This window comes from Stylophora pistillata, chromosome 11 (assembly GCF_964205215.1).
Source record: "Stylophora pistillata chromosome 11, jaStyPist1.2, whole genome shotgun sequence".
Taxonomy (NCBI): domain Eukaryota; kingdom Metazoa; phylum Cnidaria; class Anthozoa; order Scleractinia; family Pocilloporidae; genus Stylophora; species Stylophora pistillata.
Genome location: NC_142529.1, coordinates 6,492,653 through 6,508,947, shown reverse-complemented (window position 1 = coordinate 6,508,947; position 16,295 = coordinate 6,492,653). Strand labels below are relative to the sequence as shown.

At 37.2% G+C, this 16,295-nt stretch overlaps 1 protein-coding gene across 4 annotated transcripts in view; it reads right to left on the bottom strand.

Moving 5' to 3' along the window:
• LOC111319786 (receptor-type tyrosine-protein phosphatase F-like) overlaps nt 1-16,295 on the bottom strand; it is a 52,153-nt gene that overhangs the window by 12,143 nt on the left and 23,715 nt on the right. For all 4 annotated transcript variants that reach the window (XM_088737361.1, XM_088737360.1, XM_088737362.1 and 1 more), the window contains 12 exons: nt 13,028-13,175; nt 11,724-12,029; nt 10,369-10,671; nt 9,644-9,946; nt 8,392-8,688; nt 4,639-4,932; nt 3,818-4,126; nt 2,904-3,004; nt 2,454-2,646; nt 1,711-1,813; nt 869-1,136; nt 415-475 (listed from right to left, as the gene is read on the bottom strand). In XM_088737361.1, the coding sequence (XP_088593487.1) occupies nt 415-475; nt 869-1,136; nt 1,711-1,813; nt 2,454-2,646; nt 2,904-3,004; nt 3,818-4,126; nt 4,639-4,932; nt 8,392-8,688; nt 9,644-9,946; nt 10,369-10,671; nt 11,724-12,029; nt 13,028-13,175 (2,686 nt within the window). The remainder of the gene's footprint in view (nt 1-414; nt 476-868; nt 1,137-1,710; nt 1,814-2,453; nt 2,647-2,903; nt 3,005-3,817; nt 4,127-4,638; nt 4,933-8,391; nt 8,689-9,643; nt 9,947-10,368; nt 10,672-11,723; nt 12,030-13,027; nt 13,176-16,295) is intronic.

Sequence of the window (16,295 nt, the reverse complement as noted above, 5' to 3'; positions counted from 1 at the left end):
CTGGTTCTTTTTAGATTTTATCGTACCCCTTGGGTTTTGGCTACCCCAGCCATCAATCTATTGATATTTTCCCTCAAATTTTACTATACAGCTATCGAAAGCAAATTTAGCTCTGTAAGTGCGAATGAGACAAATTCTGGGATAAACGTTGGACTCTCAAAGTTGAAGATCTGTATTGAGACTAGCTTTTTTATCAAACCATCTAAACGAATAAGTAGACAACGGGTTTTGAAAACTAAAAAGAGAAAATGCTTGCAGAATAACATTTGTACAAAGGTAAAGGTAATACTAGGTTACATATGAGCCTCTTAGATTCATCACTCTTGCAAGTGAGGAACTGTTCCTGAAAAGCACCTTAAATTATTTTACACAATTGCAAAGGTTTATGGTTAGTTAAGTGTGATATAAACAAACCCGTATTGGTGGGGGTGATGGTGATTTTGGCAACTTTCTCTACTTCTCCTTTTAATACTTCCTGTAAAATATACAAAAAACAAACCCACATTTAAAAAAATGCCAGTGTTTTAAAATCAATAAGGTGACTGAATCGAGAAAAAAAAAGCAACTGAAAAGTTGCTTTGTACTAAAAGTACACTTTCTCCTGGTGCTGTACCAAAAACGTCCTCTGAAATATAGAAAATGCTGTGTCGACCGCCAAAAGGTCAGTAAACTTAATCGAATTAGTAGTGTAGGGACGTTAAAGCTCTACTAGGTTTGGGGTAAGCTCCATTTATGGTCGAACCAGTCAAAATAGGGGCTGGTTAATTTTACACAAAGAAAAGACAAATCGTTCTGTATCACACGGATGGTCAGATGATTCTAGTTTTAAAATGTGGGGAAAACTTAGTAAAATAATTGGTTTACATACCTTCGTGGTGTCAGTTAGAGCTCTCTCGTACACAATGTAATTCTGTCCTTTTTCAAGTTCTTCATTCACATATATTTCAGTTTTTTCACCATCGCCAACAGTAAATTTCCAAGGTTTTACAACTGCTGGGACATTTTTTATCTCAGCAGCAATGTAAAAGTTCACGCCGTCTTTCTTGGCATCACTGGCAGCCTTCAGCTGGGAATCATAATTCTCCGGAAGCTTTTCAACACCATCGACAACTTTCAGAACGATAACCTGATAAGCACTAAAAGATTGAAAACAATTCGCTTGACTCATGAAGACAATTTATAAAGCCCTTAAGTACATCATGATCTTGCCATCAGTGATTGGTTGCATACTACGGTCCTAAATCCTCCTGCTGGGGTTTATCCCATTTTTACGACAAACCATAAATTCATTAGGGGTAAATAAGGGTTTACCAAGAGTTGCTTCCGAGCGGAACATTAACATGGAATTCAATCTACCAGAAGGAGAGACTGATGAAGAGTTAGTGGTCTGGGATATACTGTCAGCCTGTCTACGTGAACGATGCAGGTTATCATTTCTTCAATAATTTGATATGTACCGCCTTAAAATCTCGTAAGCTTGCAATTGCATGATAAAGTTTATTTTCGATGAGGATTTATTTTCCTACAGATTATTTGAAATACATGTATCTTACGCCTCTGGTTTGATTTCCACTGCAATCGCCAATCGAGTCTTCGTGGGAGGTGCGTGACCTCACTTCTCGAGCAGCGGCCGGCAATCTTACCTCATCTTAAGGTAGGATCTACTCAACATTTTTTCCCTTTGCAAATCACATTCTTAGTGATAATTACCTTATTGGACCATATTTTTGCTCAACAGGCCATAGAAAAATATCAACAGCTGTCTCGGAAATCTCAACATCGGTCACATTATGTGGATCTGGAGGTTCAGGAGCTGGTGAGAATAATAATAATTTGTGTCACAACAACATTTTTTGTTCAAAAAAGGGTTCGTGTTCAACAAGAGCCTGCATGTACAGCTGTATTATTACTAGTTCAGAAGGTGACTCATGACACTGTGCAGAATCGAATAAAGTGAATTAATGAAATTCATCTCTCAAGGAGGTAAATTGGTGAAAATGACGGTAAGACATTATCAATTCGCTTAGGTTCGACAGAATTGCATGGCATTATTAAGTCGTGGTCGCAAGGTAATAAATTTTAGGAAATTCGTTTCATCTATAACTCGATGGCAGCTATTGCTAATGACTGATTGATGTAGGTTTATAAAAACTATTTCCTCGTGTTCATCGGTTGCTTTTGATCGGATGGCTTTTAAGAACTGGCAGCAATTAATTTTTACAGATAAATAGATACTGGGATAGGAATCAATTAAAATAAAAAAAAAAGCGTGAAAGGAAAAGCAAACACCGATTAAGCAAATATTAAGCGAACACTGATACCGAAAGATGACAACCTATTTAGGAAAGAAAAGCTTTCAAAATGTACCTGATCGATTGCTGATGTAAGTTTGATATTTTTGGCTTTGACCTAAAGTGCTGAGTAACAATTTTTATTTTCATTCTCATACTCACCTATCACATCTGTTTCCACCGATAACGTTTTGGAAATACTTTTGCCACAGACAGAAGTCCCATAAACTTCAAATACGTATTTGGTGCCTGGATTTAACCCATTCACCGTCTGCGTTAATGTCTGTATTGATTCTATAATCTTCTCATCATCTTTGAACGTTTTATCGTAATCCCTTGTTCCAGTGTACTTCACCTACACGATAAAGTACTACAGGTTCAGTACTTTAATTTGCTTGTTAGAATTTTGTGAAATGAATTTCAAGCCAAAATCCTATTACACATCCATAAGTATTCGCAATAAAAATGTACCTATACATATAACATCTTACACCAACAATCAGTTTGGAAACGTGTCTAATTATATCCATATGGTATGCGTACTACTCACTATTAGACTTGAACGAAATTTCTTCCAAAGAGAACAAATGCGGTAATTTTAATCTGACTTACAGTATACTCAATTTTTCCCTTTTCGTCATATTTTTTCCACTTCAGTGTAACCTGGGTTGTTCCAGAGTGGGTTGCTCTAAAGTCTCCTGGTGGTTGAGGTCCTTTAGTGTCATGTTAGAAAAACAAAATAGTTTAAGAAAATTCTAAGGTACATTGTAGAAGTTTTTTTATTACCTGGAAGCAGACACACTATAAAGAACAAAAAAGTGACCTGAATCATGATTTGCCAGAATTTCACTGTCTGACCTCGTAGCTTAGTCGGCAGAGCAACGGTAGATCTAATCCGGAGGTCGTTGGTTCGACTCCCACCGAGGTCAAAAGAATTTTTTCTTTACCTCGTGTGGTTCCCAGATACCCTTTCTTAGGGGCTTAACGCTCAGTTGGTTTTTTCTATAAGTTTCATTTAGCACTTTAATTTACGTTCCGGAGTTAGTTCTCTGTTCCATCATTTGTGTTCCCAGTGCTACGCGGCACAACATTTATATGTACCCTTACTTTCTCTTCGCCGCGATTCACCACCTTAATCGACCCCGACCTCCTCTGTCGGACCTCATAGCTTAGTCGGCAGAGCAACGGTAGATCTAATCCGGAGGTCGTGGGTTCGATTCCCACCGAGGTCACAAGATAATTTCTTTACCTCGTGTGGTTCTCTGATACCCTTTACAAGGGCTAACGCTCAGTGGGTTTTTCATTTTGCACTTTAATTTACGCTTCAGAGTTGATTCTCTGTTCCATCATTTGTGTTCCTTGTGCTACGCGGCACAACATTTAAATGTGATTTTAGCTCTAGTTTTTCTGTACCATTTAACTCAACTGACTTCATCACCATCGTAATTACTTTTTAAAACAAATCTGTTTTCACCTATTAAGTCACAAAACCAGAATGATTTTCGTAATAATATCGTCAAACTTACTTGACGTTTTCAGTTCCAAAGGTTCGCCATAGGGTCCAGACCCTGCTGCAGTGTAAGCTCGAATAGAAACATTATATTTAGAACAAAGTTCGAAATCAGATAGGACAACAAATGTCACTGAGGTATTGGCAGAGAGGCTGTTGATGACAGATCTTTTGCGCGAATTTTTCTTCTCTAAGAAGATGGCCTTGACTTCATACAAAGTAACTTTTCCATAACTCTTTTCTCTTGGTAAAGGTTCCCATGAAAAGTTAAAAGTCGTCTTGTTCACTTGAGAGGGTGAAGCAGGTTCTGGGCCAACACTGGGTGCTAAGAGATAGGGTAAAAACCTCACCTTTCGGTATTCTATTCATAAACTGGAAATATTTTACCACAATTAGGAGAGAAATACTGGCAATTCTCGATAAAGTAAAGTCAGAGTTGAACCCTAGCTTACTTATATTCAATAGTTTTTTAATTGATTTATGATTTTTGTGTTATTAAATCTACGTTAAGTGGTGTAGGAGAAGGATATTTAGATTATGTATTTGAACAGCAGGCATAAGTCTTAATCGAGATATACATATAAGCAAAAACAATTCAGCCAACCGCTGCTCTCCCCCCCCCCCCTTATCTTATGCATGTTTTACGTAGTAAGTAGGAGTCAGCTTTAGCCCTTTATTTGTCATTGGTGACCCGCAGCTGTCCCTAATTTTCACATTACTATATAATAATTTACCTTAGTACAGTACCAATAAGATTGTTTTCATTCTTTTGCTTGTTCTTCTAACATATAACTTTAAACAAGTCGACCATTTTAAAGATGTGAAAGCAAAGTTTACCGTACTCCTTGGTGGTTACATTTTTCGTCCCGTTTGGTCCCGGTTTAATAGTCACAGCTCTGACATGAAACTGATAAGTCACTCCACCCAACACATCAACTGTGTGATTCAATGCATCTTTATCTAATCCGAAATTCTCTTTTGGTGCACCTCCATCGTGACTGTAAAACAAAGTGTAACTTCTGATGACTCCATTTGTTTCTGCAGGCTTGCTCCAGGACAAGGTTATTCTGGGACCATGCAGATTGCCGGGTGGCACATCAACAAAAGACAAAGACGTAGGTTTACTGGGAGCTGGAAGAACAAAGATAATGTGATTGTTGATGAAAGAGCGATACAGAAAATCATTACATGTATTTGTACCAAATACCAACAATAAATCCCAAGCATGTTAAAGTATGCTGTAAATATGTACTGCTCCCTTATTTCGGTCGGTTATTCATAGGGACAATCTAAAAATTAAATTAAAGACAAGTTAATCTGAGCAACTAAACAACTCAAGTCATGAGAGAAAACTACTAAGGGCTGATTGTTCACAACACATGACGAAAAAGAAGATTTTATTACCAGGTTAAAAGCTAATTTAAGAGGCAAGGTCCCTATTTAAGAACGTGTCTGTAAAAATCAAACATCTTGAAAAATGAAAATTTTCAACCCCCCTTCAAATTTTGCATGCAGTTAAGCACTCAGGGGGATGCACAAAAATGCCCTTTTTAAAGGTTTCAGCACTCTTGTTGCCATGGTAACAACGGCTGCTTGTTCGAGGCCTGGCGCCTCATTTTCATACAAAAACGTCGCAAAAAAAAGTGTAAAATGTTTATTTCTCTATCTCAAGCTAAATACAACATTACAGACTGGTTTGAAAATTGGAATTATGACATTATGATTTCATTGAATCTTTTATTTCAACTTTATTTTATTTTCCTTGATCAAGACATGGAAGGAAACATTGACTGACTCGATTGCACTGTGATGGTGATAAGTCTCTCGTTATCATATCTTATGCAAATTTTCTGACAGTTTTTCTAACAGTTTTCAGATGATTCGAAATATATCAGTTCCTGTCACTCGGAAATCACAACTGCCCGAGCCTGCTCTTTGTAAGGAGATGCAATATGTAGTACAGATTGCTATTGTGGCAACTGGGTTTTACACGTAGTACTACCGCTGACAAGTTGCGATTTATACTCTCACTCTCAGTGTTTATGAACGTTCAATCAAGGTTTTCCTCTGTTTTTTTTTTTCGGTTGTTTTTACTTCAGAATGCGCGGAAATCTGCTGAAATATCGAAAAATGTCCGATTCTCGTCTTCTTTGGAGCGACCTGATGGAAACTGCATGGAGAAATTCAGCGTACATCACGCTATCGTGATAACGTACATGTTCATAACAAATGACCGGTGTTACGATAGTTTCTTGTAGATCAGCCAACTTTAACATGTTTCAAATGACAGACAAGTATAACGGTGTATCGTCAGAGGATTTTGGATCGCTCAAATTCTCATAAAAGAAGTTACAGTACTCGGAATCTGGATGATATGCACACGATTTAAGGTACAGGTTCGTAGTTACGTCAGGTAATCCTGCATGAAGGTTGATAAACTTTTTTTTTAAATATTAAAGCTAGAGGCGAGATTTCTCTTCGGGATATTGCTCAGAAGATAACATTCTTTCAATGTCTTGCACTTTTCATTCGTCTGAAACGTTTGTTGTTGAGAACATTAGATGTAAACATTGCCAATTTATGCAATATTTGATTTTTGAGCTTCGTTCGCGAATTGCCACTATGAAAAGTAGAGGCTGGCCCGCAGAGATTTTTACATATTTGAAAAGTAGAATATGAGAACCAACTAAGTGCGTAGTTTCAGTTCCAGAATCGGTGTACTTTTGGGGAAATTTAGAAAAACGTTTTTCCTGTTTTACACTACAGCAAAAATGACCGTAACTGTACCAAGATAAGTAATCTATTGGTGTGCTCACATTTACTCCCAGAGTGAATGTATGCTAGAAGTCCCAATTCATCCACACGCAAAGCGCAACTCGTAACTGGAATGAAACTCCCCATGGTTGATATGTAATATGGATTGCCTCAGGTTAATTAACGTTCTTCAGGAGAAAGAACAGTGATTTCATCACGATTATTTTCGACAATTTTTTTCTTGGATATCTTCTATAAGCTTACAGAAAGATGAATATAACACAATCTTCCGATGATTTACACGACAGGAAGTCAAAGGTGTCTTTAATTTCCCGCTGAGGTGGCCAGCTCACCAGGAAGAATGAGATCGTTCGGTCCAATAACGTTAGTCTGTGGAGATTATCAAGCTAATAACTGAGAAGATTGTGGCCGTTGGTTCATCAGTGACAAATCTGTACTCCTCGGTCCATGCGACACCGAAAAAAAACCTTTGTAATTTTGTAGGCACTTATTATAGCTTTTTATTAACAAGAAAAATAAATCTCAAGGCTCAAAGCCAAAATACTGTTGAAGCATTGAAAAGATCCCCTGAAAAAAGCTAAATTTGTGGAAAATGATTGTGATAAAATCCCTGTTCCATTTGCTGTAATGAGGGGATACTGAGTTATTAAAAATCTCCACTTTCTAATAGTTTTCGCGCGAGTGGTGGGTTTTACATGTATTACTACCGCTGACAAGTCGTGATTTATACTCTCACTCTCAAGTGTTTACGAACGTTCAATCAAAGTTTTCCTGTTTTTTTTTTTTTTTTTGGGGGGGGGGGTAGTTCTTACTTCAGAATGCGCGGAAATCTGCTGAAATATCGAAAAATGTTCATTTCTCGTCTTCTTTGGAGCGACCTGATGGAAACTGCATGGAGAAATCCAGCGTCACGCCATCGTGATAACGTACATGTTTATGACAAATGACCAGTGTTATGATAGTTTCGTGTACATAAGCCAACTCTAACATGGTTCAATTGACAGACAAGTATTACGGTGTATCGTCAGAGGATTTCGGATTGCTCAAATTCCCATGAAAGAGAGTACAATACTCGGAATCTGGATGATTTAAGGTTCATGTTTGTAGTTACGTCGGGTAGTCCTACATGAAGGTTGATCAATTTTTTTCAAATATTAAAGCTAGAGGCGAGATTTCTCTTCGGGATATTGCTCAGAAGATAATATTCTTACAATGTTTTGCACTTTTCATTTGTCTTAAACGTTTGTTGTTGAGAACATTAGATGTAAATATTGCCAATTTATGCAATATTTGATTTTTGAGCTTCGTTCGCGAATTGCCACTATGAAAAGTAGAGGCCAACCCGCAGAGACTTTTACATATTTAAAAACTAGAATATTATAACCAACTAAGTGCGTAGTTTCAGTTCCAGAATCGGTGTACTTTTGGGGAAATTTAGACGAACGTTTTCCCTGTTTTACACTACAGCAAAAGTGACCGAAACTGTACCAAGATAAGTAATCTATTAGTGTGTTCACATTCACTTCCAGGGAAAATTGAATACATCAAAGTAAAGACGAATGATGTCACTACGTATGATAGAAGTATTTTTGTGCATTCCCCCCCCCCCCCCTGAGTGCCTAACTACATGCAGAATTTGAAGGGGGTTGAAAATTTTCATTTCCCAAGATGTTTGATTCTTACAGACTCGTTCTTAAGTTTGAAGTCCAAACTTGAAAGCCAACACCCTAAACCAATCATTAACTTGAATTTTGTGTCAGCAAGTATTATAGAAAACTTTATCTAAATGTTTGTTAGAGCTCTTGCGATTCTCACCATCTTCCATTGTTGTCGTGAAAACAGTAGGACTTTTTGGTCCATCCCCAACAGAAGTAAAGGCCAACACTTGAAATTCATATTCAGTGTATTTATCAAGGTTGGTGACTGCTTTCGATGTGTTTCCATTGTCAATAGTCAAAGAGGTTGCTAAACCTGGCTCTTTCCTTTTATAGAACAGTTTATATCCTCTGATGATTCCATGTCTGGAGTCCTCTGGTGGTAAATGCCATGAGGCTGTTATGCTGGTGGAAGAGTTCACGGTGACATTGAATTGAGACGGAGGTCTTGAAGGAGCTGCAATAGAGCAGTCATGTTTTAATTAGCATTTTAATACATGAATCATACTGAGTGTCACTTTCCTCGACACTATACCTGGTGGAGCTGACTTACAGCTTTCACTTGGAAGTTTTCATTCGGGAAGATATCAATTAATGCCTCTTGAGAGAGTCGCACATTCAGTCGTAGAGATGTCTGAGTTGTAAATGTAATAACCCGATATGGAGGCTTAATCAAGGCACATTTAACTTTAATGATACTAGTAAAGGTAATTTAACAGATCTCCTACAGACAAGAGCGTAGCTTGCTATCATAATTTTGGCATACTTAATCTTTATTACCAAACTTCTTTAAAACTTTGTCTTTTATTTGACTCTTCCTATAGGTCAATAAAAACAACTGCGGGATACAAGGTAATTTAATTAAAGAGTCCCCCCTACAAAGTACTGATTCTTACCTATTGAGTGAGACATAAAAATACAACACTGCACGTTTTAACAACGTATGCTCCATAGGTAGCGCTGACTGTTTTAAAAGACATTTAAAATGTAAGAAATCTGATTGCCATATATAACATGGACAGATTTCAAGTTAATGGCTAGATTCAATGTAATTCCCTTACTTGTAACTTTTAATAGTGCCACCACCCCACTTAAACGTTATCCCTCTAGAAGCATCATGAAACAGGACATTTAAATGGACATAAATTGTTATAATATTACCCTGCATGTGCAGGGACAGGTGTATTTATATAAAACTCAGGAAACCATATATACCTGCCATGAAATGATATGTTGGAATCTAGATGGAGGTAAGATCTATCACATCTGAGATAGAGCCGACAAACACATAGACAAAGTTTCATAAGGTCTGTTTGGCCTCTTCTTTAGGCCCGGATAACATTCTATAGAGATATATCTAGCATTCAAAAATTTCTTTGTTTCACAAAAATAGATAGAGCCCTATTTCTCACCAGCCTCTTTTGTTTTCTCAAAAATAGCTAAACTTTTTGGTCCATCCCCAACAGAAGTGAAGGCCAATATTTGAAATTCATATTCCGTGAACTTATCAAGTCCAGTCACTTCTTGAGTGCGAGTTGCCTGATTGTTAATGGACTGCATGCTTGCTGGCCTTGAAATGCCTCTTTGTTTGTAGAACAATTTATATCCTGTAATGTTTCCATTTCTGGAGTCTTCTGGTGGTAACTGCCAGGATGCTGTTATACTAGTGGAAGTGTTTGCAGTCAAAGTGAAGCCACCAGGAGGCTGTGAAGGAACTGCGATGGAGAAGTCGCATTATAGATATTACAATAATCATAGCGATAAATAAAATCATTGTGGCCATCGCCATCTCCTTATCATTATTAATGATGAACTTGTACATAGGTTTTTCCTCTCTCAAATGGTATTTATAACCGTTTTACAAATAATTTAAAAAATTGCCTTTTTGAACATAATTTTCTGAGTTAAAGTCTGTTACATATTCAAAATTTTTTTTTCAATTAGCTAATTCAGTGAGGGCGTTTGCTAAAATGGTCTTTAGGATCATATTGCGAATCTGGTGATATTTCGGATATCATGTGCATGCATACATGCACACATTTGCATTTTTCATTTCACTTGGGAGAATATATATGTATTTGGCCTTTTATTAAAAGCCATGACACTTTAAGAAAATAGAACAAAGAGCTGTCCTCACCATCTTCGCCTGTTCTCTTAACAACCACAGAGCTGTTTGGTCCATCTCCAACAGAAGTAAAGGCCAACACTTTAAATTCATATTCTGTGTACTTATTAAGACCAGTGACATTTTTGTTTAAAGTTGATCCACCGTTGATAGGAAGGGTGGTTCCTGACCCTGAAGAGTCTTTTCTTTTGTAAAACACTTTAAATCCTTTAATAATTCCATTTCTGGAGTCTGCTGGCGGTAGTTGCCATGATGCCGTAACAGTGGTAGAAGAAGTTGCTGTGACACAGAGGTTAAATGGAGGTCGCGAAGGAGCTGCAATTGGATAATAGTGTATTAATAAGTTTAATTAACTATTGGGATTTCTGAAAAATTTATGTCACTCCTAAACTTGCCACATGAACATCATTGCTGTTGTGTCTTGGAAAAGTAATCACTTGATTTCCAAAACTATCTTGTTGTTTAATTCTCGTGGCTTGCTGTAATTTGCGAAACGGAACGAAACGAAACGAAAATCTGTAATTTGCGAAATAGAAATCTATAAAGCAAATCGTTAACATGCTTGAAACTCAAGAAAATGAAAAAGTTTGGATAAGTTCCATTTTCCCAGCCATCGTGATATTTTATCTTCAAACATACTGAACCATTTTGGAAGTGTGTTTACAGTAAGGAAAATGTCCTGTCTCCAATTCGAATAATTCATCTACGACGTACATTACTTACTCCTTTTATGCACTACTGCTACAGCACCAGCTATTATTTCAAATAACATTTTCTCATTTTGGCTTGATGGCGCAACTCTTCTTTCATGTAGATGACGCATTGATTTATTAACCAACAGAGTGGAGATTTCGCAAAGAACACCGCGGAGATTTTTCATTTCTCCCTTCCGCTGGTTGTTTTTTACATGATTTGATCAGCTGCTCATGCAATCCAAACTTGTGGTGCACCGACCGACTCATTCTTCTGGCCTAGGGAGTTCCTTGCAGAGATTTTTGTTTCGCAAATTACAGATTTCCATTTCGCGAATTACAAATCTCTATTTCACAAATTACAGATTCCTATTTCGAAAATCATTAACACATTTCTATTTCCCCGATTAAAGATATATATCTGTTTAAAAAATCATTAACAGATTTCTATTTCGCAAATTACAGATTTGTGCTTCACCAATTATTAACAGATTTCTGTCTCGCGAAATACAGATTTTCATTTCATAATATTTTGTATTGTTTCGTTTCGTTTCCCAAATTTCCTTTCTCATCACGTGTTTGCCATCTCAGTAGCAAGTAACACTTAATGAAGGTGTAAAAATTTATAGAATATGGCTCGCACATTTTTTTCATTATCCCTAGATTGCCACACACCATCTTCCAGTGTTCTTTCCACTTCAACAGAACTTTTTGGTCCACCACCATCAGATGTGTAGGCCAACACTTGAAATTCATATTTTGTGTACTTTTCGAGCCCAGTCACAAGTCTGCTTAATGTCGATCCACTCGTAATATGCAAGAAGGAAAAACACCCTGCTAAGTCCTTCTGTCTGTAAAACAGTTTAAACCCTGTAATGTTTCTTCCATGCCTGGCAAAGATTGGTGGTAGCTGCCAGGAAGCTGTAATGCTGGTAGAAGAGCTTGCAGTCAAATTGAAGGCAGTAGGAGGTTGTGATGGAACTGAAATGTTAAACAATAACAGTTGTGTATTTTAGTTCATCAATTTATTGATGTGAAAGTGAATTAATCATCCTTGTGAACTTAGAAAGCATTGGATGTTCCCAAGAGCAGTGTGGAGGATCATCACAAGGGGGGGACTGTGTATATGCATTAGATGTACATTATTTATATCCTAGGCGTGAAGATGTGCTCTATGGATAGTTGGGCAAACGATTGTATTGCAATAGCAATCTACTGGGTTCCAGAATCGTCAGTTCACTTACAATTCAACAATCATATCATACACTGGATTATATAAAGCATAAATAACAATAATGTAAATAAAACTTTTTTCAATTTAGCGAACGGAGAACCTGAAGGATCTCAGCAGAGCAGATGAGATAAGGTTTAAAGAGATAAGAGTTTTTGATTGTCAAATTCTCTTACGGTGAACGCTTGAATTATTTAAAAAACTTCTCACCCTACCAAGGCTCTATCATTACGTATGCATTATTGTCCAATCGTGAGATCAAGATTGCTCGATTTTAGCTGAGTTCTTTTTTTGCGTTTTTATGGACCGAGACGACGCCGAGGTCGATAAAATGCAGAAAAAGAACGAGGAAGGAGCTGAGTTCTCTTAACTCTTTTCAGAGGTCGTTTGCGTCTTCGCAGAAGCATACTTGGACGAAGACTGTGCCATTACTGATGACATAGTTCTCCCTAAATCTAATAAGGTAGTATAGACCACTTTCATAAATGGCCGCCGAATTAATATTCTTTTGTTTAAATTTAAATTAGCCTTTCTGGCTTTGTTCTCCAGTACAAAGTTCAAAAGAATACATTATCTCAAGCGAGGCCAGAAAGGCTAATTTAAATTTAAACAAAAGAATATTAATCCGGCAGCCATTTTTGAAAGTGGTCAATCACACAGAAATGTTTTGTCTACTTCTGATCGCTTAAATAAATAATCCTTTAACTGATCTGGACCATTTATAATATAGTCAGTTTTACATAAATACCTTTAGCTAGAAGAGCTCCATAGACTTCTACTCTCAGAACCTTAAAATTGTGGTATGCTGTTGGCCAAAAGCGGATAAACTTTGCACTTGCAAATTCTTGAAGACTGTTTTTAATGATGCCATTTCTATCTGAATTTCCTGGAAAGACCTATAGTTTGTGGTACAAATTTGATACTATTGTATCAGAATTTTCTTTATTTTGCTACATCAGTTACCACTAGTTCATATCAGATATTTCCATGTTTGTAATGATTAATGCTAGCACAAACCAGTATGTGACCCTGCTTATCATATCTGGTGAATAACTTGGGGAGAGGTACAGGCAGTTTGTGAGAGACTATAATAGAAGAACTACAGGTTAAACAACACATCAAGAAATAAGAGACAATTCCGCAAAACGTTTTTTTGTGTGTGTTCAATGGCCTCGATTACACACTCTACCCTTTTTAAAAAAAACAACAATAAACTACCAAGCACAATCCTTCGGCTGTAAAAAATTGTTTAGTGAAAATGATATTGGTGGAAAGAAAGACGAAACAAGTAATATCAACTGATTAATCAACCAGTTTTATTTTTTTTTCTTTTCTTTTTTTTAAAGTAGAAATTTAAAGAATAGTTTATGACTAAATTGTATAAAGGCTTCATATTGACATTTTGCAATCACACCCTAAGTGGTAACAGAGCTGTTCATGTTTTCATAAGGGACAAAAGGCAATCAAGTTGACAAACGTAAAACTAGCCACCATTACGATGAAATTTCCCAGGTATATTTCAGAGCGGCTCTGAAATATACCTGGAAAATTTCTGACAATTCTTTATCCTTTTTAGACATCAAAGTTTCAATTGAAGGCAACGGTTTATGCACTAGCGTGTATTACAAACCTACAGACTCGCATAATTACTTGTTGTATACATCTTCGCATCCATCTCACGTTAAGAATTCCATTCCTTTTTCTCAGTTTCTAAGACTTCGTCGTTTGTGTAGTTATGACTCTGATTTCCGCCTCAAATCAGAGTCAATGTGCCAGTTTTTGGATAAAGGCTGATAGTTTCGAAAGAAACTGTTTGGGGCTGCGTCGGTGGGATAAACTTGGTTACCCTGATTCTGTCGTTCAAGCGGGTTACCACCGCGTCCAACTTATTGATCGACATTCAGCACTACAAACGTCACAAAAGGAAGATTCCGACCGCATTCAATTCACTCTCACATTTCATCTTCACAACCACTCAGTTAAATCCATCATTCTTAAAAAATTTAGATTACTTCAAAACTATCCAGAGACAAGCACTATCTTTTCGCAGCCTCAGCTAATTTCATTCAAACGCGACAAAAACGTAGGCAATTTTTTGGTCAGAAGTTCTTTTCAGACTAATGACCAACCAGGCACTTTTAAATGCGCTCGTGCACGATGCAAAACCTTTCCTTTCATTCAAAACACTGAGAAAGTATCGGGACCCAAACGATCCATTAAGATCACCGATCACTTCACGTGCACCTCCGCCATTGCAATCTATTGCATAACTTGCACTTCTTGCAAAAAGATTTACATCGGCGAAAGAGGCAGAAGACTAGGTGACCGATTCCGAGAACACCTTCGCGACGTGGAGAGGAATGACAAGGACACATCCAAACCAGTCGCTAGACATTTTAATTCACCTAACCATTCTAAGCAACACATGGCAATCTGCGGTCTTTCCTTACACTTAGGTAGCACGGAAAGTCGGAAAACTCTTGAACAAAAGCTCATCTTTCAAACCGGCAGTCTAAATCCCACAGGTATCAACGAACGTTTTTCATTCCACTAATTTATTCGTATTTTTCTCGTTGCCATGTTCCCACCAATCACGTAGCTCCTTTTCTGCCTTTAAAAGCACACACAACCCACAATTCTTCTATTCGCTCCGACGATGGGCTCACGCTCGAAACGTCAGCTTTTATAATCGTAATGGTGGCCAATTTACCATTTCAACTTTGTTGATATATTCAAATTATTTCGTTACCTCCACCGACGCAGCCCCAAACAGTTTCTTTAGAGAGTATCAGCCTTTATTCAAACGTAAAACTATTTTGTTCCTACATAAACGCTTAGTTCCGTTCTTACACTTTTCAGTCTTTTCAACTAAATGAAAGATTAGTATTCCTGTGTGAGTGATAACTGTAGTTGATATCTCCTCTGTATTGCTCTAAACAGTTCCGTAAATTAAAGGGTAAAGTTGAGAAGTAATGGCCAGTAATAATAATAATAATAATCAACTTTATTTAAAGAGGGTAAAACACATAACAGTATAAAACTGACAAACCAATGGCCCTCTTAAAATATATTACAAATAATTATCGAAAAAGATTAAAAACTAATTAATTATGGAAAAAGATCAAGAGCTAAAAATCTAAAAATACAAAGTTTATAAAAACTATAAGATAAAATGTTCTAATCGTTTATGACTATTCTTAAAAAAATCTAACACGGCCTTCTTAAAACATTTGATAGTAGGTTTCATTCTTATGTCCAGTGGTAAGGTATTCCAGAGGCGTGAGGTCGATACTGTGAAAGACCTACCTCCCTCTGACTCCCGTTTGAATCGGGGACAGACGAGGTTTAGTTGTCCATGTCTGCTTGATCTTTCATTTCTGTCTGCATTTCTTACGAGCATTTGGGACATATAAGGTGGACAGTCCCCAGACAATCGTTTGTACACCATTAGTGACCTATTTACTTTTGCCTCATGAAAGAATGGAACCCAATCCAATTTCCTAAACAGTTGTACGCTATTCGCTTTAGTCTCAGCTCTGAGAATCACAAGTGCCGCGCGTTTCTGAAGTTTAAAGACTTTCTGCAAATTCTCAGCAGAACAAGATGTCCATATGGTTGATGCATAAAGCATTGTCTGCTTGATCATAGCATTATAATAAAGTTTCCTTTGATCAATGGGCAAAAAGCGTCTTATTTTTCGCAGCACGGCAATTCTCTGCGATAACTTCGTGCATAGATTTTCGACATGTTGGTCGAAAGTAAGCTGGCTGTCAATCGTGACACCTAATAGTTTATGCGAGTTCACTTGTTCAAGTTCAGTAGAATTAACGTTTAACTGCAGGGTGGACTGTTCCATTTTCTTGGCTAACCGTTTACCAGTGACAAGCATACGTCCACAAGACGATGACTGTTTAACATTTCCATAACACTGAAAGTGAACAGTATAATTACACATATACACTATACAATGTATACACACAGAGGTTTGTGATTTTGCTGGAACGAACAATGCATAT